At 50.4% G+C, this 26,517-nt stretch overlaps 2 protein-coding genes across 5 annotated transcripts; one reads left to right on the forward strand and one right to left on the reverse strand.

The window, feature by feature from the left end:
* Positions 1 to 252: 252 nt before the first annotated feature.
* On the reverse strand, positions 253 to 15,317 carry Matn4 (matrilin 4). The gene is given in 11 exon segments (NM_001106539.1): positions 253 to 571; positions 650 to 757; positions 2,789 to 2,941; positions 3,028 to 3,441; positions 6,771 to 6,893; positions 6,988 to 7,110; positions 7,211 to 7,333; positions 10,194 to 10,316; positions 11,277 to 11,846; positions 12,589 to 12,703; positions 15,195 to 15,317. Coding segments are annotated over 10 exon segments (1,875 nt in total). The 5' UTR covers positions 12,668 to 12,703; positions 15,195 to 15,317; the 3' UTR covers positions 253 to 512.
* Positions 13,749 to 26,186, forward strand: Rbpjl (recombination signal binding protein for immunoglobulin kappa J region-like). Of its 4 annotated transcripts, NM_001108604.1 has the most exon segments (12): positions 13,825 to 13,999; positions 15,163 to 15,265; positions 16,433 to 16,558; positions 18,601 to 18,671; positions 18,860 to 18,975; positions 19,239 to 19,413; positions 21,249 to 21,386; positions 21,766 to 21,875; positions 22,155 to 22,307; positions 24,505 to 24,660; positions 24,799 to 24,902; positions 25,017 to 26,186. In NM_001108604.1, coding segments are annotated over 12 exon segments (1,548 nt in total). In that variant the 5' UTR covers positions 13,825 to 13,977; the 3' UTR covers positions 25,291 to 26,186.
* The last annotated feature ends 331 nt before the right edge of the window (positions 26,187 to 26,517 follow it).

A 26,517-nucleotide genomic window follows, 5' to 3' on the forward strand; every position in this document is an offset into this window, starting at 1 on the left:
TTAGAGGATGGGGGACTCAGACTTCCTCGGACCCAAAGGTTCTCGGGGCACCCCCTCCCTCCCCACGTCCTGCATAACGGGCCATCTGTTCTGGGCTGAATAAACAAGAGACGGGAAGCAGCGGCCCCCTGCCCCCAGCCCCAGTACTGCACAATGCGCCTTTCTCCAAGAGGACGCCGCCCGGGCGCCTGCGAGCACGCTCCGTCTGAACTCCCCTCCCTCTGGCAGCATAGCAATAGCCACAAACCGACCCCGTGAAGACCAACGTGGGTTTTTTGTTTTTTTTTTTTTTAAGAAAAGAAAAACAAAAAAGAAATCCAACAAAGCTCGCGGCGAGTGTAGCAGTCCTTCCCCACCAGCACCTCCCCATCCCCTTGTCCCTCTCCCCTAAATCTGGCTCCTGGTCCAGGTGAGCCCAGCTCGAAGGCAGCGCTTGGGGCCCGCCAGCGCCCCCTCCCGGACGGTCCAGGCTCGGGCTCTGCCTCGCTGGCTGCTCGGACAGCATGCGACCCTCACTTCCGGCTAGCCAGCTGATTCTCCAGCTCCTCCAGGCGCTCTGTCAGCCGGGCCAGTGAGCGGTTAAGGAAAATTTGGTCTCAGAGATCCCTTCACCTGCCCGGCAACCAGCGCCTCCAGCCCCAAAGGATATGGTTCTGCGTCAGGCTCTCGAGCGCCCCCAGCGTGCGTCCCTGGAACTCCACGAGGCTTTCGCATTCGCAGGGACTCCGAAGCTCTGTCCCCGCGCTGATGCCCTCCTCTGCAAGCAGAGAAAGCCAAGAGTCAAGAGAATGAGAAGCCAACGGAAGCCCACCCGGATGTGGCTTTGACCTTCTGATACACCTCTACCGAGTCGATGGTTGAGTATGTACATACAGGCTTTGGATTTAGCCCTGTCCTGAATCCCAGCCAAGCAGCACAGAAGTTCTGGGAGAAACTCAGCCCCTCTAAGTCTTGATTCTACCCGCATCCGTAGAATGGATATAATGAAAGAGGCTACCCACTGATGGTTGTGGGGGTTAGACGATTTATGTATGTGTATCCACTTGCAAGAGAAATTCTCAAACCCTGATGCCTGCTGGGATAACCACGGAGCTTGCTAGAATCCAGATTGCAATTCAGACTGAGAATCTGTATTTTCAATAAGCTCCTAAAAACACATTAATACTGAAGTCCACGGGTTTCGCTTTGATTAGAAAAAGTCCAGATGGAGGAGCTCTCTCCAAATGAGACACGACAAACAATAGACCTGTTCTGTATCTGTCCTGCCTCATTCAATACCCACGAGCCACCTGGAGCTATTTAACACTTGAAATGTGGCTGGTGCACCCGAAGAACTCAGTGTTTATTTTGTGTTATCGTGACCAATTGTAATTCATTATACACATGTGGTGACTGAACACCATATTGGCACAGTATCTAGAGTAATGCCAGGCACGAATCAACCCTGTATTCTGTATTTCAAGTAAACCAGTTTACCTCAAGCTGTGGTCTGTGGGTAAGCAGTATTAGCATAACCTAGGAATTCGTCATAACAGCAAATTACCAAACCCCATCCCAGACCCTACTGAATCAGGATGCCGCCCAACAATCTGTGATTGCATTGATTCTGGTGAAATTAATGTTTAAATTACAGACCCAAGTCAGTGGTGCAAACCTTTGGTCCCAGTGCTCAAAAGGCAGGTGGATCTCTGTGAGTTTGAAGCCAGTCTGGTTTACAGAGTGAGTTCCAGGACAGTCAAAGCTACACAGACACACACACACACACACACACACACACACACACACACACACTGTCTCAAAAGCAAAAAACAAAAAATTATGGATCTGAGTTTATCTCCACATGTACTTCAACATCTAAGAGCAGAATTCAGATAAACTTGATTGCCTACAATTCCTTAAAAGTACAGAAAATAATGGTGATTATTACAGAGATAGCATCACTGTTAGCCCACACCATTTTCTATTTTTATTTTTTTATTATATGCGTGAGAGCAGACCACAGCACTCATCAGAGAACAACTTTTGGGAGTCAGCTCTCTCCTCCCACCTTTTTGAGTCAGGGTCTCTCTTTGGCTTTGCCTCTCTATGTGTCCAGGCTAGCTAGGCCTGCCTGGTCCAACTGCTCCCCACAGGCACGTCTGGATCCTTCTCCCTGCAGCTGAAGACCAAATGCATTACAGTAATGGCATTTATGGTCTATGTCCCCCTGAAAGTGCAAGCCACTGTAAAAATAGAATAAAATAAATAAACAACCCTGTCCTGTCACTTTGCCAAGTCTATAAAGTTGAATCCCAACAAGCTGGAGAGTTATAATCAGTTCTGTTTATGAATGATAAATTTGGCTTGCTTTTCAAAGTTTTCTCTCAACCTGGAGAGATAGCTCAGTGGCTAAGAGCACTGGCTGCGCTTCCAGAGGTCATGAGTTCAATTCCCAGCAACCACATGGTGGCTCACAACCATCTGTAACTTCAACCCCACGAAACTGACCCCCGCTTCTGGCCTCCACATGGACCAGGCCCGTACATACATGCTTCACTGACTCTGATGTGCACACAAAGCATGTGAGGGGCCGCTTCACTGTCCGGGGCTGCATTTCTGACAAGCCATGGCAAGGTGACAGAACTGGTCCCCACTTTAAATAACAAGCTCTGTGTAGAGAGCCATAGCTGGAAGGGTAGTGAAGTGCTGAGGACCAGGGCATCTAGCAGAGTCTAGACAAGACAAGAGACCACGCCCCCACTCCACCCCGACCCCCACCCCACCCCCACCCCGGAAGAGATGCATTCACCTGGGCAAATGCTGCCTTTGAGATTCTCCAGCAGATGTGTCATGGTGTTAAAGTCCGGAGAGTAGGACACGTGCAGTTCCGATGGTTCGGATGCGATCTCGCGCAGCTCTTCCTCCACAGCCTTGCCCACGCCCACAGCATACATGACGATACCTATAAGGCCCAGGCACTCAAGAGAGAGCTCCAAGCATAGAGAAAACTGCTTTCCAGTCTCCACTCCAACCCCACACCAAACCTACCTTCCTCTTTGGCACGAGCTGCCCACACAGAAATGTCATCCTGAGAGCGGCCGTCAGTGAACACCAATCCCACACGAGGCACGTTGAGGTCTCGAGGCCGCGCGCCCTGCGCCTCTGAGAAACTGTGCTCCACCATGTGACGCAGTGCCAGCCCTGTCATGGTGCCGCGCTCCATGTACTCGACGGCCAAAACTGCCTGCTTCACCTCAGCCGCGGTGCCATAGCGGCCCAGAGGGAACTCAGTGCGCACCCGGCTAGAGAACTGCACCAGCCCAACACGTGTGCCCTCAGGGGACACGTCGAGGAAATCCACAATCTGGTTCACGAAGCGCTTCACCAGCTCGAAGTTCTGTGGACGCACACTCTTGGAGCCATCCACCAGGAGAACAAGATCCACGTGGCCCTCCCGGCACCCTGCCAAAGAGAAGACTTGGATGAAGGGCTCTCTTTACCCAGCACAGCCACATACTCATATAGTTATTAATCGCCAATATTTATTATACAACTCATACTAGTTATGTGTCCTGATTGTGTGTGCCCAGCAATCATTACATAACCAGCATTCTCTCTTGTATGATAGCTTTTGATGATTAAGTGCTTAGCATTGAACAAATGCTTCCCCCCTCCCCCAAGGTAGGGTTTCTCTGTGTAGCCCTGGCTGTCCTGGAATTAGACCAGGTTAGTTCCAAACTCAGAGATCTGCCTGCCTCTCTGCCTCTGCCTCTGCCTCTGCCTCTGCCTCTGCCTCTGCCTCTGCCTCTGCCTCTGCCTCTGCCTCTGCCTCTGCCTCTGCCTCTGCCTCTGCCTCTGCCTCTGCCTCTGCCTCTGCCTCTGCCTCTGCCTCTGCCTCTGCCTCTGCCTCTGCCTCTGCCTCTGCCTCTGCCTCTGCCTCCCAAGTGCAGAGATCAAAGGCAAACACCACCGCCTCTGGGTTCAAGAGCAAAAGTACCACAATAGCTAGCATTTATTGATCACCTAGCAGGTATCTGCCACAATTCTGAGCACCATATCAGTGTTAATAACAATGGCAAAAACATTTACTGATGTTTACCATGTGTCACACACTGAAACATGCATTTTACACACTTCCTTCTTGAGTGCTATCCCCACTTTCTATAAACCAGGTTCTGAGGATAAAGTGATTTGTGACTTGCCTCCATTGTTAACAGTGGCGAAGCCAAGATTGGAAGGCAGGATCATCTAAACCACAAACAGCTGAAGCTGCTCACTAAGACACTGCTTCCTTTGTTCTGATCCAGGAGCTTCAGGAGAACCAGAAGGGGGCTCAGTGACAAAGAAAACATAATCCTGACCCATGAGATCGGGGCGGGCATGCCATCTGCCACAGTTAAGGAGAGTGCAATATGAGGAGACAGTAAGGGAGCCTGAGACAGGAATGAATCACTTTCCTGGGGGTGGTTGAGCAAGGCTGCATGGAAGTGGTGAGGTTCAACTTTGTCTTTGATTCAAATCGGGTACTTGTATAATTCAAAACGCATCTGCCAGAGCCCTCTCCTCTGGTGTGATCATCTTTGGGAGGAAATTGGGATTCGACGCAGACATGAGGGTCAAGCCTTCATGGATGCAATTATCTAATGTCCTTACAAGACTTTCTGCTACCTCCATCAAGGGAGAACACAGACAAAACTATAAGCCAAGAGGCAGAGCCTCCTGGGACACCATATCTGCCAGCATCTTGGTCTTAGCCTTTCCAGAACTGAGAAATAAACATTTAAGACGCTGTTGTGGCTTAGATATGGTTTGCGCCCAAGAGTCCATGTGCTAGGAACTTGGTCCCCAAAGTAACAGGACTGAGAAGTGACTGAGACCCAGGGGTCTTACGGTCTTTCCATTGTAGTGACCTAAGTAACTTTAGGATGGAAAGATTTGTTTTAGCTCACGACTTTGGAGATTTCAGTCCATGGCTATCTGGCTCCATGGCTTTTGTCCTGGGGAGAAGCCAGATATCATGACAGCAGGAGAACGATGGAGGAAAGTAACATCCTTCATTATAGAAGGAAACAGAGACAGATAGACGGACAAACAGACAGACAGATGGATGGATGGACAGATGGACAGGAAGGGGCTAGAGCAAGACACTCTTCAAACGGGACATGGAGGCAGAAGCCTATAAACCCAGCACTTGGGAGGCAGACAGGATCAAGACCAGCCTGGAATACACATCCAAATCCCAGTCTCCAAGCACTAGAGATGAAGCTCATTTGGTAGAATGGTTGCCTAGTTTGTACCAAGCCCTGAGTTAGATCCCTAACACCGCAGAAAAGGAGACATGGTACCATTTGGAGGCAGTAGGATTAGGAAGCCCAAGGTCATTATCAGTTACGTAACTAGTACATGGCCAGCCTGGGCTACATAAACCCTGTCTCAAAAAAATGACACACACCCCCCAGTGACCCAGTGACCCACTTCCCTAACCTGGGGCCCATCCTCTACAGTTCCATTTCCCAACACCCTAAGAATCTACTCTCATGTTTAGTCTACCTTTCGGTTACTCAATTAAAAGATCCAAGGCTCTAAACATTTTGCATTAAGGACCAAGCCTTTGATGTGTGAGCCTTGAGAGGGAGCACTTTATATCTGAACCATTACAGGCCTTCTAGGAGATGATTAGGTCATGAAGCACCGCCTTAGGGAGAAATTAACGCCTATATCACAGAATTGAGTAGGTCTTGGGACACTAGAATGACCCTGCCGGTGAATGGTTACAAAGGATGGCCACCCCCTGTATTTGAACCCTCGGACACACATACTCTTTACTCTCAAGGGCTCTCTCTCTAGTTATGTGGTCATCGCCAATAGCAAGATGTTGACACTATGCCCAGACCTCCAGATTGTGAGCCAAGGTCAGCTCTATTCTTTATCAATCGACCCGCTTTGAGCATTTTCATTATAGCAATGCATATCAGTGTGGCCACATGGCAACCATAATGGACTAACACAGTCTTGAAGGATGACCAAGAATTTGCCAAGGCAAGAGAGGCATTCTAGAAAGTTGGCACAGCACGTACAAAGGAATGGGGACTGGGAAGGACATGACACATTTGGAGAGGGACAGGCCAGTGTGACCAAAATGTTCAAGTGTGGCAAGAGATGGGCTAAAGAGTTGGCTAAAGTAGGGGTTGGGGATTTAGCTCAGTGGTAGAGCGCTTGCCTGGGAAGCGCAAGGCCCTGGGTTCGGTCCCCAGCTCCGAAAAAAAAGAACCCCCCCCAAAAAAAGAGTTGGCTAAAGTAGATGGTAATGAACTTAAGTGATGGTTTCAAAATTGACCACAGCCCATGATGAAAATTAGAGTTATAATATAGCCTCGTGCATTTCGCAAAACTGAATGTCCACTTCATGAAGCAATATTTACTCTCCTAAACTCAGGAAACTAATTTTCTCTTCTTTCCCTTAAATGCTGGTTGTGACCCACTAATTCGGTTTCATTATCCATTGATGTGGCTGTGCCCAGCATTGGAAAAATTCAAGGGGAAGGCATTTGATCTTTATTTTGTAGACACTGGTGAGCCACAAAAGGATTTTGAGTGAAGGAGGGATGTGATCGGATATGGATTTGGAAATCGGTCTTGACAGCAGGATAGAAGACTGGTTGGAACAGAAGCTGGGCATAAGCACACCCCCAACACACGCACATACACACCGCCATCTTTGGGGCTGTAACTGGGCATTGAAGAAGAGGCAGGCAATGGGTCAGGAGCAGACCCTCTGCCCTATAACTCACGGTCACAGCTCTTGCCATCAGCCTGAAGTCGCCTCCCCTCAGGGCACAGGCAGTGGAAGGAAAGACCCTCACTCACACACTGGAACTCACAGCCATGATCCACGCCATTGCAGAAGTCCCTGACTTTAAAGGAGACACCAAGTAGGACCGGTCAGGTTAGATCCCAGCAGCTAGAATCCCTTTCCATTCCCTACAAACAGGAGAGACATCTCCTCACCCTGACAGCTTCTCCCATCGGGCAGCAGGTCGTGGCCTTCTCTGCAGCGACACTGTGGCCCCACTAAAGTGCTCACACACTCATGCTGGCAACTATGGTTTCCAAAGCTGCAGTAGTCAATGGCTGAAGGAAGGAAGAAATGGCAAGACATCACTCCTGAGTATAGCCACCAAGGGCCTCTGTTTAAAATGCTCAGAGAGGGGTCAGTGGGAGACTTACTTACCCCTGCAGCTTCTCTGGTCCTGCTGGAGTGCAAAGCCAGCTCGACAACGACAGAAATAAGAGTCCACAGAACTGACACAGAGGTGTTCACAACCATGGGTTCCTTCAGCACAGAGATCTATGGCTGGGGAGAGGATGAGGTCAGCCTTTGGTCAGGGCTTCGTTTCATGGCCTTAGCCACACGACCCTCTGAAGCTCGCTCTAACAAAGCCCAACTAAGAACCAGGGAGATGCTCAGTCTGTAAAGTGTCTGCTTCAGAAGCATGGGGACCTTAGTTTGGATCCCCAGCATCCCTGTAAAGGCCAAGTGCGTTCGTTGTAGCCCTTGCCCTGGGATGGGCAGAGAGCCACAGATCTCCAAAGACCACTGGCTAACCACATTAGCCAAATGGTAAGCTCTGATGCAGTGAGAGAACTGGTCAATGTGATGATGATGGTGGTGGTGGTGGTGGTGATGATGATGATGATGATGATGACGACGACGATGACGATGACAGCAACAACAACAACAAGAACACATGGAGTGTTCCAGGAGATGGCCCCATGGCCAACACAACCCTTGCCTCACAAGCCTGTGACCTGAGTTCAATCCCCAAAACCCATTTAAAGATGGAGGAAGAGAATCAAGTCCAGGGTTTGTCCTCTGACCTCCTCGTGAACCCTGTGACACCATGCATCTGCGCTCACAGATCACACATACACACTAATAATAAGTAAAAATCGTTAAATGATAATAATGCGGGTGGTGGTAGGGGAAGATACTTGACATCTACCTCTGGCCTCCACAGGCCCTCACATACACGTGTGCAGCATTACTTTTTAATAAAAATAAAAAAATAAAAAAAAATAAAAAAACGTTAACACCAATGCCTTGCCCCTACCCCAAAGGTCATAATGCATTAGTCTGGTGTCCTACCCAGACATCTGTGAGTTCCACAGGGTCAAGTAACATTTTCTTTTTTTTTTTTTTTTTTTTTTTGGTTCTTTTTTTCGGAGCTGGGGACCGAACCCAGGGCCTTGCGCTTCCTAGGTAAGCGCTCTACCACTGAGCTAAATCCCCAACCCCTCAAGTAACATTTTCAATTCGAACCTTGGACACATTCCAAAGCTGAAGAGCCCACTTCTGGTCCAGCATGTAGAGGAATACCTGTGAAGATGGTCTAGACCCGAACTGAGGAAAGCTTCGGAAATGTGGGGTTCCTGGGAAAGGGGCTGCAGTGGAACAGGGATGGGAGGAGGTCCAATAGCCCTGAGGGCTAAAGATGCAATGGGAAAACCTCTGTAGTTGAATAATTGATGTCGTCCAGGAACAGGGGCATCTAACAGCAATTGCAAGTAATGTTTTTTCCCCTTGTACCTTTGACTTTTACATTAATTAGTTCCCTGCCCACTTCCACCTTTAACAGAATGGACACATGTAAAAATACAAACAAAAGTGTGGCCTTCTGTGTGCACATGTGTAGACCAAAGACTGCAACAAGGTAGCCATGTGGGACTGAAAAGAAAATGAGGAAAGATTGTGAGTGAAAAGAATGCAGCAGGACGAGGCATGACGGTGTGTGTCAGTGGCCTCAGTGCTCTGAAGACTAAGGCAGGAGGATTTGAGGCCAGCACATGCGAAATGGGGGTGGGAAAGAGAGGAGGGGAGGGGGACGGAGAAGAGAGGAGTGAAGAGGAAGAGGAAAGACTAAGGAGGAAGGGGAAGAAGAAAGAGAGGGAGAAAGGAAAGGAAAGCCCAGATCAAGATATGGCTACCAGAATGAATTCTCCAGATATCTTAGGAAAGGACTTAATGTCCATCATAATCTAATGGGGGTTCATGCTAAACTTCTTAAGTTGACTTTTAGATAGTTAGTTAATGTGTATGTGAGTGCGCTGGTGTGCACAACTGTATGTGTACTCAGAAAAGATGTTGGATGCCCTCCTCATCACTCTCTATCTATTCCTTTGAGACAGGGTCTCTCTCTGGACCAGTTTCTTGGCTATACTGGAAACCAGCAAGCCCCAGTGATCTTCCTTTCTTCCCACCTCAGGACTGGAGTTACAGGCATTTGCCAGATGCTTGTATGTTTCATGAGTGCTGAGATCCAAAGTCTCCATGACTGTACGGCAAGTGCTCTTAATCACCGAGCCATTGCTCCAGCCCAGCCCTCAGCCTTTTCAAGTTTCTAAATACAAGAAGACCCATGTATTGACTGAGTTGTTGGGATCACGTGACCCCCCCTCCCTTTTTCCAGATTGTGAAGCTAAAGTTGTGGAACTAGTTGCTCTGAATGTGCAGAAGGCTCTCCAACAACGGGCGCTCTGTGAGTGGTAGAAAACACAGTCACGGGAACAGAACCATATAATCCTCCCCCACAGGAAAAACCCAATTAATCATCTAAGCAAGGCATCACACACCATAGCTGTTCAGAAGATTTTCAAGGATTTGCAGAGAGGAATTACCACAGAGAGAACTGAAGCGCAGAGGCAAGACCGGAGAACATTTAACTGTGGGAGATCAAGACTCTAAGGGTGCTGGAGAGATGGCTCAAAGGTTAAGAGCACTGACTGCTCTTCCAGAGGTCCTGAGTTCAATTCCCAGCAACCACATGGTGGCTCACAACCATCTGTAATGGGGTCTGTTGCCACCTTCTGTACTCACATAAAATAAATAAATCTTTTTTCTTTTTTTTTTTTTTTGGTTCTTTTTTTCAACCTAAATCTTTTTTAAAAGGGGGGTGGTTGGGGATTTAGCTCAGTGGTAGAGCGCTTGCTTAGCAAGTGCAAGGCCCTGGGTTCGGTCCTCAGCTCCGGAAAAAAAAAAAAAAGACTCCAAGCTCCAGTCCACCAAAGATTTGTGTGGCCCCAAGTGTTATTCCGTCTTTCTATGGATTGTACAATGAATGGAGAGTGCTTTTACTTCTGAAGAACTTGCCAACTTGTTATTGGGGTGCTAGGAAGCCAAAGAAGACAATGAGACCGCAGGATGGGGTGGCACTCACCCAAACAATTCCTGTTATCTGGCGCTAGCTTGTAGCCAGAGTTGCAGGCGCAGTAGAATGTTCCTGGGGCGTTGACACACAGGTGTTGGCAGCCATGCTCCAACTCAGCACACAGGTCCTTCCCTGAGGACACACAAGGGGCAATCAGCAGAGAACAGACAGGGAGAAGCATTCAAGGGGAGGGTTGAAGAGTAGGGCAGGGGTAAGGTCTGAAGCAAATACCATTCCCAAGTATGGACTTAGGTATGATACGGAATCGCTTCTGTGAGAGGGTCAGTCCAGGTGAGAGGGTTAGAGGAAGAATAGGACTGAAGTGGTCCTTTTAAATGGTCTCAGTGGAAGGGATGGGGATAGACTAGGATCACACAGAGGAGAGGGTCCTGCAGCAAGATGGAGAGGTATTAAATCTCGGTAGATAGGGGTTGGAGATTTAGCTCAGTGATAGAGCGTTTGCCTAGCAAGCGCAAGGCTCTGGGTTCGGTCCCCAGCTCCGGAGGAAAAAAAAAAAAAAACTCAGTAGATGGAGTAACAACGTGTGAATACAAAGCCAGCACAGAGGTACATTCTGTAATCTCAGAGTTTGGGAGGTGGATTTAGGAGGATAGGTGGTTCAAGATCAGCTTCAGCTACAAATCAACTTCAAGGTTACAAGAAATCTCTCTCTCCCTCTCTCTCTCTCTCTCTCTCTCTCTCTCTCTCTCTCTCTCTCACACACACACACACACACACACACACACACACACACACACACACACCCCACAAGGTGGCAAAGAGAGTTCTCATAGCTTGTGTAAAAGGGGGCTTAGAGTAGCACATACTCGGATGGGCGGGGTCTGACAGATAGTACTCTCGATTTTGAGTGGTTCTTGATTAAAAGACATTTGCTGTGAGGGTTGACATTTAGCTTGTGACGGAGCCAGTTTCTGACACAGCATGACTGACTGCTGCGCGACACACCACTCTGCAGAAGGGACCACAACTACTAGTACCTGGAGAGCAGAGTAAAACTGAGGGATCGCCTGTAATGTTGCAAACTAGAATGGAGCATCTGCATAGCCTGAGCTTGGCGCCACTCTAACTCACCACACAGCCGGCCCTGGAACTGCAGGCCAAACTCCTGGATGAGATCGAAGGACTCCACCAAGAAGACATGCTGGTCCAGCGGTGGTGAAGCCATGGCGCGCAGAGAGCCCACGTCGGCTCGCTGCACCCCTACTGCATAGATCTCAATACCGCGGGCGCGCGCTTGAGCGGCCACTTCGGCCACTCGGTCTTGAGGTCGCCCGTCCGTCACGATGACCAAGACGCGCGGCACTCGCTCTTCCGATGGGCGCGCGCCTTCGGCCTCGCTGAAGGCCACGTTCATGGCATACTGGATCGCCAGGCCGGTCATGGTGCCCTGAGCCAGCGGCACCACCGCGCGGATGGCGCGTTCCATGTCCTCGCGGTTCGAGAAGGCGCCCAGGGGAAAGACGCTCTGCACTTGGCTAGAATACTGGATCACACCAACGCGCGTGGCGTTCAGACCCACGTCCAGGCTGTGGAGGAGGCCCACAAGGAACTGCCTCATGGTCTCGAACTCGAAGGGGCGCACGCTGCGGGAACTATCAATCATGAACACCAAATCCAGGGGCCCAGTATAGCACCTAGGACCTGCAGGGAGATGGGGAAGGGTCAACTAAAGCTGATCTCTCCGGAAAGGCCGGAAGAAATGCTGTTATCTGAATGGAACAGCGCCCAGCAGGTTATTGACCTAACAAATACGCCTTGGATAGTCCCTCATCCATCATTTGAGGGGACCTGAGCCAGGAAATCGCACGGGTTCCCCGCATGCAGTTCTGAGAGCTGTTCTGAGTTTGTATTATGTATTGAGGGGTGAACAAAAAGATGTCGCCGTCTCAAATACCTACAAGAACCAGCCATACATCATAAATGAATGAACTGGTTGGATTATATCTATAATGCTACATCTCCTGTGTCCCTGATAACTTGGATTGCCTCCGCAAGCAGGTCCTCAGGCTTTTGTTTGTTTTGGTTTTTGTTTTTTCAAGAAAATTTTCAAATAGGGGTTTTTATGTGGTGTCTCTCGATTTTTTCCATGGTTTCAATAAGCTTCAATGAAAGTCAACACCGAATGAACAGTTCTGTGTAAACACAAAACTTTGCCACATACTGCAGGTGAGGAAACTTCACCGGAGGGATGAAAGGGAAGCCTGAATCCAGCCCGGTGTGTTTCAAATCCCAGCCCTCCCCCTCCGTCCCTAGCACATACACACGTCTGTCAGTCCGTCTGTCAGTCCCCTGCGCCACCCCCTCCGGAAATGCTGGCTCACCGCGGATAGAGAAACTGTTTCTGCTCCCTTCCTCGCATGCTGAGGGCTGGGATCCAGCTCACCTGCAGGCTGTAGCTGGGTTTCCCAGGACTGCAAGAAAAGCAGCAACAGAGGCAGTGGCCAGCAAAAAGGGCCCTTCATGGTGCTTGGAAGGATGAAGAACCGAAGTGTCACAGCCTGCAGGCAGAAAGAAGTTGGTAACGTTTGGACTTCACTCTTATATCAGGGGATGTACACTTTGGTTTTGCATCTATTCAAAATGTCTTGCCACGAATTGGTAGCACAGTCAGGAGGCAGAGGCAGGCAGATCTCTGGGAGTTGAGGCCAGTCTGGTCTTCACAGTGAGTTCCAGGCCAGCCGGGGCTACATAGTGAGATCCTGTCTCAAAACAAGACAAAAAGACTCATGATAATTTTTTTGACATCACCACACTGGGATTGCTGAAATTCACAGGGAAGCCTTTGTAGAAAATGACATTTTGCAGAACTACAGGACACCAAGTAAATAAGAAGTAGACAAAATCACATAAAGCTCAAAAGGAGACAAATGCCTGTATTTAAAAAAATTAGGGGTTGGGGATTTAGCTCAGTGGTAGAGCGCTTGCCTAGGAAGCGCAAGGCCCTGGGTTCGGTCCCCAGCTCCGAAAAAAAAAAAGAACCAAAAAAAAAAAAATTATATGGGGCTGGAGAGATGGCTCGGTGCTTAAGAGCACCGACTGCTCTTCCAGAGGTCCTGAGTTCAAATCCCAGCAAACACACGGTGGCTCACAACCATCTGTAAATAAGATCTGAGACCCTCTTCTGGTGTGTCTGAGGGGAGCTACAGTGTACTCATATAGAATAAATAAATAAATAAATTTTTAAAAAATTATATATAGTATATATTACAGATCATACACACCATATATACATGTGTGTATATATACATATACAAATACATATATATACATATATATAACATACATCCCCCCCCCTTACAGCAGGAAAGTGGCTGTGGCTGAGATAGAGTCCTGTCTATCTGGTGTGTGAGTCAGCCAAGGTGCTTCACATGCTCTTCTTCTACAGACAGAGGTCATTCGCCATCTTCCCCACACCCTGGGCCACAGCTCTGCCACACCGAAAGCAACTCCTGGTGTCTGAGTTGTTAGTGGTGGGCCAGTAAATCCTACACAAGAAATGCCTGTTACTTGCCTGCTCTTAAAAAAGTGGCCGCCAGGGGGCGCATACTGGATCTGGCTTCTACGCCGTGGGAAGCCTACATCTGCCCAGCAGGTGTCCCTGCCCAGAGCAAACAGCGGCTGGGAGTCCCGGGACCTTGAAGATTAGGCTTGGACGCGATAAATCCAGAGCGAGGATCGGCTCGGGGCTTATTGGTGTGAACGGTATCGAAGACAGTGGCAGTAGACGTGCCCAGAGGGCAGCGAGAGAGCGGCCTGGGCCTCGACGGCGGCCATGAACCCCGGGGAGACAACAGGTGAGCCTTCTCTTTCCTGTGTAGCTTAACTAGGTCCTCTGAGAACCACGAAGGGAACACACACACACACACACACACACACACACACACACACACACACACACACAGTATGGATGGAAAATGAGGGGCCCAATAAGGCGGCTAGCTGGGCTCCAGGCACAGAATTAAACCCAGTAGTTACCCCCCACCTCCCACCCCATCTCTGTCTCTTCCCCCAGAGCAGCCTGGTTCCCTTGCACCTAAGAATCACTAAGCCTTTCTTCCGTTCCCTACCCCACACCCACATGGCACACTGAGCCTGCTCTATCCACTTTTCTGTGGTTTCTTGGCAGAGTAGGCTAGCGCCCCCTAACCCAGCGCTCCCCCTCCCCCCCCCAACTTCCTTGAATGAGCCCATTCTGAGCAAGGCCGATGAGTGGCTGACTCCAGACCGGCTTCCTATTCAGGATTCTTCTCCCTTCTGGCTTTCCAGGGAGGGTAGAGGAACAAAACTCCTTCTGGCAGGGTCTGTCGTAGTATGGTGACGAGCTAGCTAGATGTGCCAGCGGCTTGTTGGTGGAGGTAGACGGAAGGGCAAGCCTTTTGTAGAGTGAGGCATAGCGAAGGCAGCACCGCAGTGCAAGCATCTGAGTAAAGGTCCACCGGGCCTTTGGATTCAGGGTTGGCTCTTGACTAAGGGCTCCCTTATCCTGCTCTTGGCTTAAATCAACACGAACTTGATGTCACCTCGCTTGCACCCCAGGTCTCTTAAAAAGTCAAAACAGCTGCGGTCTGGACTTCAGCTTTCCAAACCCGCTGATCCACGGGGGAAAGTCGGTCGAGGGAGGGCAAAGAGAGTCATCGTTCAAAGGCTTGCTTTGAAGTGGTAGCCCATTAGAGTGAACCCAGATCTCCAGATAAGGATCCTTGAATTTAAGAGAAAGTTTCTCAGATGCCCCGAGGATAGGGAAAGTGCACTCCAAAGAGGTCTATGAGTTCAAGAGCTAACCCGGAATGGACACTTTGGGAAGGTGCCAGACGTGGAGGGAGGAGATTAGGCAAGGAGAACCTGCGTTTTGTTGGCCTCGCTGGAGAGGATTGGAAAAGGTACTGCAGGTTAGACCTGGACACGTAGGCTGTTAAGAACTGTCCCCCCTATGGGTTTTACACTGGCTTCCCTGCAGACCCCTCGGTGCCCCCGGGCCCTTTGACTCACCTGAGCCTGCCGGACAGCTCAGAGGTGCGGCTACAGAACGACGGGCCCAGCCTCCTGGGTAGTTGGACCAGGTAACGCGGCGGCGTGGGCAGCTTGCCCTAAGTGGGGAATGCCAGACAGCTAGGGCGAGCCCAAGCGGCAGCTGCATTTAACCTGGAGCGGGCGGGTGGGGAGGGGGAGCGCGGGCTGCGACCCCTCCCACTGGCAGGGAGCGATCCCCCCCTTCCTCTCAACACCCGGGCCCCCGCAAGAGCGGCGCCCCCTTCTCCTGCTGCTCTGGGAGCTGCAGGCGGGAGCTGCGGGCTGGAATTCGGCTACAGCTGGAGTCGGGCGGCGACACTTCGGGCAGCCGGAATGCTCTGGAATCCTACACGAGACACTTCCCAGAGGAGAGCCCCAAGAGGCGGAGCGGTCCTGGCCGCCGCCTGCCTGGCCTGGCTGGGCTTTCGAGGACGCGCCCGACTCTTGCCCTCCGTTGTCCCTAGGAGTGATGAAAGACCGAGACTCGGTCCTGCCGTGAGGGTAAAAGGACTCAAAAGAACATCCTCGGAGTTCTGAGCTCTCTTCAGGGTCCAACCTACTAATTTCCCAAATAGGTCCCACCATAGACTCGTTTAAATGCTCCGTCTAATTGTGCAGGCTTTGAGAGAACCCATCCTCATCTGTCAACTCTCAGGCTGACAAGCAACAGACCCCAGAGAGCTGACCCGGTTCATGCTACATTCAAAGAAAAGAAAACCCCCTTAGCATTAAGCCAGGGGTGTTGCTTGGGCATCAGAAAGACTCAAATCCGCCCCCATCCTCGTAATTCGGTTTGGAGTCTCATTCGCGTTTACACCAGTGCCCCTGCTCTGGGCCTGGAGCCGGCAAAGGCTGTTTCCCCTTATGAGTTGAAAGCTTAATTACTATTTCCACAAAGCCCACCTCAATCTGAGAACCCAATGTAGGGCTTTTAAACACATCTCTTCCACTTGGCCCCAGACTACCGCAGCTAGGAAGCCACCCACATCGTGTAGCACCTGGGCGATGCTGGTGAGATCTGTGCGGGCCTCTTGGACCACAAATATTTAGCTACTGGCCCAAGTCCTCCTCTTTGCCTAAAGCTTCTTCCCCAGACCCCTTGGAGAATGTCAATCAACCCCACCTCCCACTTCAGCTCACTCACCAGCAGTGGGCTTTGTGCCCACTCAACCTTTGACTCTCCTTCCTGTGACCCGTTGGCCCAACCCCATTCCTAGGTCACCCCCAGAGCACGCCACCATCCTAAGGGAAGGCGTGCGTACATGCCTGCAGCAAAGATGTGAGCAGACTGTGTGGATCCTGCATGCCAAGGTGGCTCAGAAATCCTATGGAACTGAGAAGCGGTAGGTGGCTCCATCCCCCTCCTGGGTCTCCACAGCCTTCAGCCCTATGCATCCCTCCAAGCCAACCACCATTTAACATCTTGGAGGCCTCAAGGCTAACACCTCAGCTACTGTCCAGCCAGGGTCCTGTTCCCCAGCCAACAATAGCTGACTACTGGGATCTAGAGCAGAACTTGACAGTGACTATCAGACCCCCACATCCCCAACCGTTCTACATTCATTCTGCTAAGGGTCGTGCACCAGGGTCACTGCTGGGCACGAAGCCTCCAGCTGGACAAGACAGATACAGTCCTTGCGCCCATAGCATCTTCCTTCTGGTGTGGAAGAGGCAGTCACCTCCCCACAAGCCAGCAAACAAGGTGCCCCGGATTGTAATGAGAGCCAGAAGGAAAACAGAGTGGAGTCACACAGTAGTAACCGGAAGAGGGAGACCTTAGCTCGAAAGGTCAAGGAGGCCAAAGGGCTCTTTAGGAAGTGACGATGGAACTGAGGTGCCGGTGCCAAAATGGAGCCAGGCCTGAAAAAGACTCCCGAACCATTCCGACTAGAAAACGCAAGGACCTCGATCGAGTCTGTACAACTGGTACTGTCAGAGGATGAAAGGGGGAGACTGGACAGAAGAGGGGGACATTAGAGAAGATGAGCAGGAGATGGGATTTTAAGCCACTAAGGAATGTTGATAAGAGGGCATCACAATTTGACTCAAGTTTTCATTTATTATTCTTTTTTAATTTAATTTATTTATTTATTATTTATTTATTTTACGTATGTGAGTACACTGTAGCTGTCCTCAGACGCACCAGAAGAGGGCATCTGATCCCATTACACATGGCTGTGAGCCACCATGTCGTTGCTGGGAATTGAACTCAGGACCCCTGGAAGAGCAGTCAGTGCTCTTAACCGCTGAGCCGTCTCTCCAGCACCGTTTTCATTTATTATTAATAATGTTTATTTTTGTTAGATTTGGGGGGACAAGACAGATTCTGACTCTGTGACTCGGGCTGCACTTGAACCTGTACTAATCCTCCTGCCTCAGAGGTCTCATCTCGTCCATGTAGGGATTAGTTTTACAGACATGAGCCACCACACCCAATTTAATTTAACTGTTATTTCTTTTCAGATTTATTTATGTATTGTATGTATGTATGTATGTATGTATGTATGTATGTATTTTGTCTACCTGTATGTCTGTACACCAGAAGAGGGCATCAGATCCTATTACATTACGGATGGTTGTGAGCCACCATGTGGTTGCTGGGAGTTGAACTCAGGACCTCTGGAAGAGCAGCCAGTGCTCTTATCCGCTGAGCCATCTCTCCTACCCCTTGACTGTTATTTTCATTGGTGCTGGTGCTGCTGGTGCTGGCGCTGGTGCTGGTGCAGTGTGGATGTATGGATGCCACAGTTCCTGTGGAGGGAAAACGATAACCTGTGTAATTAGTTATACAGTTGGTTCTCTTCCTCCTTTCGATGGGTTCTGGGCATTGAAGTCAAATTACCATGCTTGCCCTGGCACGCATCCTACCTACTGAGCCAACCGTCATTTAAGAAGTCATCTGGGGATGGAGAGACTACTCAGGGTTAAGAGCACTGGCTACTCCTCCTCCAGAGGACCTGAGTTCAATTCCCAGCACCCACTTGGTGGCTCACAACCATCTGTAATGGGATCTGGTGCCTTCTTCTGTCTGATGGCCTCTTCAGTCATGCAGGTATACATGCAAACAGAGCTCTCATATCCATAAATAATTTTTTTTAAAAATAATCTGGTCTCGGTGTGGAAAACAAATTAAGAGGCAGCAGTAACAAGGGAGAGACAGTTGGAAGGCTGAGAGTGGGGAAGGCAAGAGATAGTGGCTAGGACCAAGGAGGAGTTGGTAGGAATCTAACAGAGTCCAGAGATGTTTTGAAGACGGAGTGGGCAGGACTTACTGATGGGGTCTAATAAGCAGAAGAACGGACTTCTTCTCTGAGAGAGAAGAGTCCAAATCATGAGTCTTTAGTTGAGACACTTTTAAGACAGTGAAAATGATGTGTGCTCCTAGGTTCTTTTGCCCTCCGCCCTGTGTCTACCTCGCCGGCCCTGGCTGGAGGGTGAAGCCAATGCAAGACCAAGGTGAGAGTGCCCTGAGGGGCTGTGGCACCTTCTCTTCTGGAAGGACCAACAGGAAGGCCTCAGCAGGGCCCAGGAGCCCAGACTGTTGCGGGCGCAGTCTCGCTGCGCCCTCTGGCGGCAAGAACTAAGCTTCACCGGCACTTGAGTCTTCCCCAGTCCTTCCAAGGTTTATTCCAGTCCTTTTCCAGTCCACCAGTCTGCGGACACCGGGCCCACCGTCTGCGGTTACATGGGACTGGACGGCGCGTCCGGCAGCGCTCCCGAGACCCAGAAGTTGAACTTCGAAGAGCAGCCAGACTCCAGGGTGAGACTGCACGAGAGAGCATCTGATTCTTGCTCTCAGTCCTGCCTCTTCTTTGCAGAGGCGGCAAGACTGTCGACTCCCCAAGTTCCCTCCAGAAGCCAAGAGGCAATTGGGGAAGCCAGAGGGTGGGTTCTGACCTAGAGCCTAGGCTACTATGGCTTCTAGTCATGTCTAATGGTAAGGATGTCATGATTGCGGAAGGTTGGCTCATCCGCTGGCAAAGAGGTGCGATAAGACTGGTCTCATCCCCTTGAGTCCCGTAGGAATTTGGTTGCGCCAAGACCCTGTTCATCTCCGACGCCGACAAGAGGAAGCACTTCCGGCTGGTGCTGCGGCTGGTGCAGAGGGGAGGCCGGGAGCTGGGCACGTTCCACAGTCGCCTCATCAAGGTGATCTCCAAGCCTTCACAGAAGAAGCAGTCGCTGAAAAACACAGACCGTGAGAAGGGGTGGGGTGGAAGGGTGCGATTCAACACAGAGCTGCAAAAGTGGGAGGAGGGTGCAAGTGTGGAGTCGGGGCTTAGAGGTGGAGTCTGGGTAGAAAGAAGGGAGGAGTCTGGGGTGGCTGGCCTAGACCAAGAGAAAAAAACAGATAGAGATTCCAGACAGGACATAGGAAAGAGGATAGATACCAGACTTGAGGATGACAGTGGGGGACTCAGAACAGACAAAAGCTGCATCCAGGGGGTTGGGGATTTAGCTCAGTGGTAGAGCGCTTGCCTAGCAAGCACAAGGCCCTGGGTTCGGTCCCCAGCTCGGGGGGGGGGGGGGGGGGTGCTGCAACCAGGTGCCAAACCCATGGCAAACTAAAAATGACTTTAAGGAAGTTGCATGAGCCGAAAATGGTGTGTAATTCCTGTACTTACAGATCAGTCTGAGACAGGAGGACCCTGATCTCCATCTAGGTCAGCCTAGGAGGGAGGGAGAGAGGGAGGAAAGGAAAGAAGAATGTAGATAAGGAAGGAGAGGGGGTGGAGTGATTGGTTGATTTCAGTGTAGCATACCGTGTGGCTTGCTTGAGACTGTCTGCCCAGAAAGTCACCCCCAGTCTGGAAGTGACCATGACTCAGTCAGTGTGACTCCAGTACTCAGCTCCTCATGCCATGTAAAAGCCCTGTGGGATGCCCCAGCCCCAAGCAGTGCTCTAGCTGGCCCTTGGTACTCAGGAAAGGTCATTGACGTGGTGATCTAGTGTAATGGTTAAGAGTGCAGGATCTGTGGGTCTGGCTTCTAATCCTGTCCTGATGTTTGCTAGACGCCTGATCTCGGGCAGCCTGATCTCTGATATGGAAATAAGAGAATGAACTGGGCTGATGTACGTATTTAGAAAATCGAAGGATGGGGAGATGGCTTGGTGTAACGTGCTTGCAACACAAACCCAAGAGCCTGAGGTCCGGATACCCATAAAAAACGAGTGTGGCTGCAGGCACCAGTGATCCCAGCGCTGAGCAAGTAGACAGTAGGATCCGCCTCCGACTCTCTGGCTAGAAAGTTCTAGCCCAAAACTAGTGAGCTCTCAATCCAGCGAGAGCCTTTGTTTCAGAGAATAACGTGGAGACTAATTGAGATGCCTGGAGTCTAGCTCTGGCCTCCGCACCCACGCTCACACAACAGGGTGCATCCAGCCACACACACCTGCACACATACACACACACACACACACACACACACACAGAGGGGGGGGAGAAAGGAAGGATCTATTGTATAAGAAATCACACGGAAGGGGCTTGGACTGGTACCTTATCCCCAGCCGGTCTAAGCTCAGTGAGAAATGAATCTGGGAGTGTGCCATAGGCTAGAAGACCTGCCGAGCTCTAGGAGAGTCCCCTTGTTCTTTCACACATGTGGTCTTTACCTGGCAGCCGTCTATGCAACTCCTACCTGCTCCACACTCCCCTCCCCCAAGAAGGCCTCGTTAACTTAGCTTTTAGCACGCAGAGTTAGCATTTTGTATGTATGCCCTCCAGGCTACGAACTCTTTCAGAGCACGGCTGGACCCAGTTCATGCCTCAGTACCCAGTACCCAGCACAGGGCCCGCTACAAAGCAGTCCTGAGTGACTTGATGAACTCTTGAAGCCCATTTGTACCAGGGAGCTGGCAAGCCCATAATCAATACAGGAACAGGCCCAGGACAAAAGGCTATGAAATGCAAATACCCATTGTGTCGAGGCCAGGGGACATATTTGCCAGGCTGTCACGTGGGTCAGAAGATTATCTGTGGAGTCTAAGAGACCACAGGAGGCCAGGGCACTGATTCCACACTCCCCTCACAGTGTGTATCTCCTCGGGCTCAAAGGTCTCCCTTTTCAATCGCCTGCGCTCCCAGACAGTGTCCACGCGCTACCTCTCTGTGGAAGATGGGGCCTTTGTGGCCAGCGCAAGACAGTGGGCTGCCTTCACCCTCCACCTGGGTAATCACATGAGCAGGTGCGGGCTGGGGACTCCATGTGTGTTAGCATATTTAATCAATACTGCAGGAAGATAAAGCAGGGTAGCTGAACCTTGGGGAAGAAGATGAAGGCTTGCCCTTGGCCCTAATGAGTCAGTCAGTAACCCGATCTCTTCTGATCTCAGTGGCTAGCTATGCCCTTCCTCTGTCAGCCAAGCCAAATGTGACTGCCCCGGGGAGCACACCTTTGTAGGGATGACCACAGACTACCTCTCCAGGATTAGAATCTTGGTCTTAGCGTCTTTCCTCGTGGCCAGCTGCCACACGAGGTAAAGCCAGGGGTGGAGAGACAGGGTTTGGGGAGTAATGAACCTTTGTTCCTTTCTTTCTTTCATCTCCAGCTGATGGGCACTGCTCCCAAGGGGACTTCCCACCCCAGGAAGGTTACATCCGCTATGGTTCCCTGGTGCAGCTTGTCTGCACTGTCACGGGCATCACACTTCCTCCTATGGTATGAGACCAGTAACCACAGATCAGTGCAGAGGCTTAGCCACTGTGGACAGACAGGGCTGGAGGGTGGGGCCTCAAAGCATAAAGACACCTCTCAGTGCTTAGTGGGAGTGTGCCCCTTGACCTCATGGCTATCAGAGAATAGAGCTGCCTGGCTGGGTGAGGGGCCTCTGGGGACCCCTCTCTCTCTCTCTCTCTCTCTCTCTCTCTCTCTCTCTCTCTCTCTCTCCCTCTTTCTCTCTCTCTCTCTCTCTCTTTCTCTCTCTCCTCTCTGCCGCAGATCATCCGAAAAGTGGCCAAGCAGTGTGCCCTCCTTGACGTGGACGAACCCATATCCCAGCTGCACAAGTGCGCGTTCCAGTTCCCAGGCGACACCCCAGGAGGGGCCGGCACCTACTTATGCCTCTCCACAGAGAAGGTGGTGCGATTCCAGGTGAGAAGCAGAGACCACCAAGCAACCTAGGCAGAACACAACCATAGAATGTAAGCTCTTCTCCATGGAGGCTGCCTCTTAAGGGACTAGCGCTGCCCCTGGAAGATTAAAAATCATAGAATGTAGAAAGATGATGTCATTACTATTAGTCAACAATACTTCTTCCCAGGGGCTTTAAGACACTGGGATACAAAATTGCAGACCATAGAGACTGGAGATGGCACAGTGGTTAAGAGCACTTGCTCTTCCAGAGGTTCTGAGTTTAATTCCTAGCACCCACATGGTGGCCCACAGCGTCACAACCACCTGTAGCTCCAGCTTTAGAGAATCTGACACCTCTTTCTATCCTCTGAATGTCACACATACGTGGCATAAAATCATTTACATAAATAAAAAGAAAAATGCAGCATATAAAGAAAATCATAGTAGAAAATAGTATTGGATAATGTTGAACAAAGTTGTAGGATGTCAAGGCACAAAAGTCATACGGTGTGGAAAACAATAATTATTAAGTTATATTCCTCCAAAAAATATAAGTCTGGATTTAAGTAGATACAACATATTAAATATAGAAAACAACTAATATAGCCAGGTGATGTATGCCTGAAATCCCAGCACAGAGAAGGGAGAGGCAGACAGGTCTATGAGATCGAGGTCTAAAGAGCAAGTTCCAGGACAGCCAGGGCTACACAGAGAAACCCTGTCTTGAAAAAGAAAGAAAGGGGGGAGGGGAGAAAAATCATTATTGGGCAATATTTCCTCACAGAAAGTATTATAATTATTTTGGGTTTTGTGTGTTTGTTCAAGACAAGTTTTATTCATAAATTGTCCTTGAACTCTCTAAGAAGTAAAGACTGACCTTGAGTTCATAATCCTCCTGCCTCCACTTATCAAATGCTGGCATATGTACCACTAATCCCAGCTAAAATTGTAGAATGTTAAGGCAGAGAAGTTTTGTTTCTTGGAGACAGGGTTTCTCTGTGTAGCTCTGGCTGTCCTGGAACTCACTGTGTAGATCTGCCTGCCTCTGCCTCCCGAGGGCTGGGTTTAAAGGTGCACCTGCTTAAGGCACAGAATTGTACAATGCTAAAGGACAGTGGATATGGCTGGAAAGACAGCTCAGTGGGTAAAGAGCATTTGCAGCTCCTTCAGAGGACCAAAGTTTGGTCCCCAACACCCAATTCAGGCGGCTCATAACTCTCTGTAATTCCAGTTCCAGGAAATCTGACACTCTCCTGTGTCCTGTGCTGGCACCTGCACACGTGACACATACTTACACACACACACACACACACTACATATACACAAACACACACACAGGCATATGAATAAAAATAATTTTTGCATAGAGGAGCCTGGTGATGTGGGCTGTAACCCTCTTTGTGAGGCTATGGTTAAAGCGTGGAGCGATCAAAGCCTGTTGTGCTACAGTGAGTTCAAGGCCGGCCTGAGCAATCTAGAGAAATCTTGTCTGAAAGAGAGGAGAAATGGAGGTTCAGCTCACGGACAAAGCGCTTGCTGAGCATGTGCAGAATTCTAGGCGCAGTTCCCAATGCCAAGAAAGGACGGCTTAAGAAAACTAGTGTATTAGAAACTAAGCTGGTTCACAGATTTAGTTTAAGTGAGAGAATGTTAAAATCTTGGGGCTGGGGAAATGGCTAGTTGGTAAAGCATCTACCATGCCAACTCTGGCATCTGGCATCTGGCATCCAATACCCTGGAACTCAAATCTGTTTCAAAAAATTAAACACAGTGAGTGGCCCACGCTTGAAATCCCAACTCTGTCTCGCAAAGACAGGAGCATCCCAAGTCTTTCCTTTGTCAGTCGGTATAACCAGATGAGCTAACTTCTGGCTCAGTAAGAGACTGCCTCAAAAAGTAAGGTAGGAAGACACCTCAATTGATAGCTGCCTCTGGCCTCCACACTTGTACATACACACACACACATGCACACACACACAGACACACACACAGACACACACCACACCAATACACACTACAAATAAAAAATATTGTTTTGAAGAAAGACTGGTTTTATATATGTACATATACATACATGCATGCATACATGCATACATGCAGACAGACATACATGCATGCATGCATGCATGCACATAAACTGGGAAGCTTAGAAGGAAAACTTGATAAGCTGGACCATTAGCAAAGCTTCAGTCCCATCCCTTGGGTTTCCTGCCAGGCGTCCCTCTGCCCCAAGGAGGCCAACAGGGCACTGCTCAACGACAGCTCTTGCTGGACCATCATTGGCACGGAGTCGGTGGAGTTCTCCTTCAGCACCAGCCTGGCCTGTACTCCGGAGCCTGTCACTCCAGTGCCTCATATCAGCACTCTGGAGGTGAATCTGCGGGGCGGTGTGTGCGGTCTGGCTGCTCTGGGAATGGGGAGGCTGTCCAGGGAGGACAGGAGGCTCCTTCAACCCCCACCCCAACCCCCTGCTCCCTCGTCACCTGCATCTGGTCCCATCCACCCCCAGCTGAGCGGCGGAGGTGATGTGGCCACGCTGGAGCTGCACGGAGAAAATTTCCACGCTGGGCTCAAGGTGTGGTTCGGAGATGTGGAGGCAGAAACCATGTACAGGTACAGATAGGCCAGGGGTGGGGGTGGGGGTGGCAGCTTGGGCGGAGGAATCAAAGACTGAAATATTTGCAATCGATGATCGGGTAGCAACTTCCATGCCCCGCCCGCCCGCAGGAGCCCTCGTTCCTTGGTGTGCGTAGTGCCAGATGTGGCGGCCTTCGGCAGCGACTGGCGTTGGCTGCGCACTCCCATCACGGTGCCCGTGAGCCTGCTGCGCGCTGACGCGCTCTTCTACCCCAGCGCTTTCTCCTTCACCTATACCCCGGAATACAGCACGCGGCCACGGCCACCCAACGCCCAAGAGCCTGCCCCTGACGCAGATGCGCTTCTGGAGAGCATCCACCATGAGTTCACACGCACCAACTTCCACCTCTTCTGCCCCACCTAGTCAGTGCCACTGAAGCTGGCTCCAGACTGCTGCCCCCAGCTGTCCCTCAGGGCGTCCTTGCCCTTACGCTACCAAAGAGCAGGAGGGATGACGATATCTCGCCTGACCTCAGGCCACTTGCTGTCCTTAGACATACAGTAACTGTCAATCATGAGTAATGTTCTTTGGTTCTTTTTTTTTTTTTTTTTTTTTTTTTTTTTGAGCTGGGGACCGAAGCCAGGGCCTTGCGCTTCCTAGCCAAGCGCTCTACCACTGAGCTAAATCCCCAACCCATGAGTAATGTTCTAATGTCTTCACGGTGTGGCGTGCTTCCTGTTTTTGTAAACCTGTAGGCTTATTCTTCTGTCTTTGTCTCTTTCTGCCTCTTCATGTGTCGGCGACCAATTTTGAGTATGGAAGCCTAGGGGATTTGTTCTCCAGGCACCTGTGTCCCCACTTGAAAACAAGTTACTTGAAGTAAAACTAGGCTTGGGCTTGGTCCCGTGAGATCCCTCTTAGAGCTAGGCATGTGTCTGCCCGTGGTGACGCCTGGCTTTGGTCTCTGATCAGGCAGAGGCTGAGGACGGTGGTCAGGTTTGCTCTTTTTCACTGTCCCACACAGCTACTTCTCTCAGGACCAATAGGAAGAGCCTGAGGATATCCTTCTGTATCCAGGTATAAGTGAATGAGAAAACACTGTGCTGGGGGGAGGGATGGTCAGGGGTAAGGGAGGGAGAGGGCTGAGTGCTCCCAGGATTCTGACCAAGTCAGAGCCTGATGGAGATGCTGCCATTTTTATGACTCTCTGTAGGGAAGAAATGGGGTTCCAAGGCCACAAATATCCTAAGCCTAGAGGCCACCTTGCCACCCTGGCAGCCAGCAACTAGCTATCCTCCCGTGCCAAGTGTCTTGGTTAGGGTTTTACTCCATCTGGAGGCCGCTAGCTGAAGACTGACTTCCAAGCAACTAGGAGGAGGGTCTTAAAGCCACTTAGTGCCACTCCCTAGGCCAAGCATATTCAAACCAGCACAGGAAACAAGAAAATACTGCAGAGTCAGAGACAAACATAGGGCCTCTTCAGACCATGTCCTTCCCAGGACAAGGCAGACAGAAGTCACGGGACAACAGGACAATGATAGAACTGGGAAATGAGCCTCTCTATGTGAGACCCATGCTGGAACCTCAGCCTTACCCTGCTTACTCTGTGCTTACATGGAAGAGAAAACTGGGTGGGAGCCTGGCTTGGGC

Source organism: Rattus norvegicus, chromosome 3 (assembly GCF_021556685.1).
Source record: "Rattus norvegicus strain SHRSP/BbbUtx chromosome 3, alternate assembly SHRSP_T2T, whole genome shotgun sequence".
Taxonomy (NCBI): Eukaryota; Metazoa; Chordata; class Mammalia; order Rodentia; family Muridae; genus Rattus; species Rattus norvegicus.

What these genes read in the sequence shown, in the direction of transcription:
- Rbpjl (XM_087653467.1), top strand. Translation starts at nt 13,978, where the DNA reads ATGAACCCCGGGGAGACAACAG. An exon ending in TCCTATGGAACTGAGAAGCG is followed by an intron (nt 16,559 to 18,600) that starts GTAGGTGGCTCC and finishes GTGTGCTCCTAG; the next exon opens with GTTCTTTTGCCCTCCGCCCT. An exon ending in GTCGCTGAAAAACACAGACC is followed by an intron (nt 19,414 to 21,765) that starts GTGAGAAGGGGT and finishes TTTCATCTCCAG; the next exon opens with CTGATGGGCACTGCTCCCAA.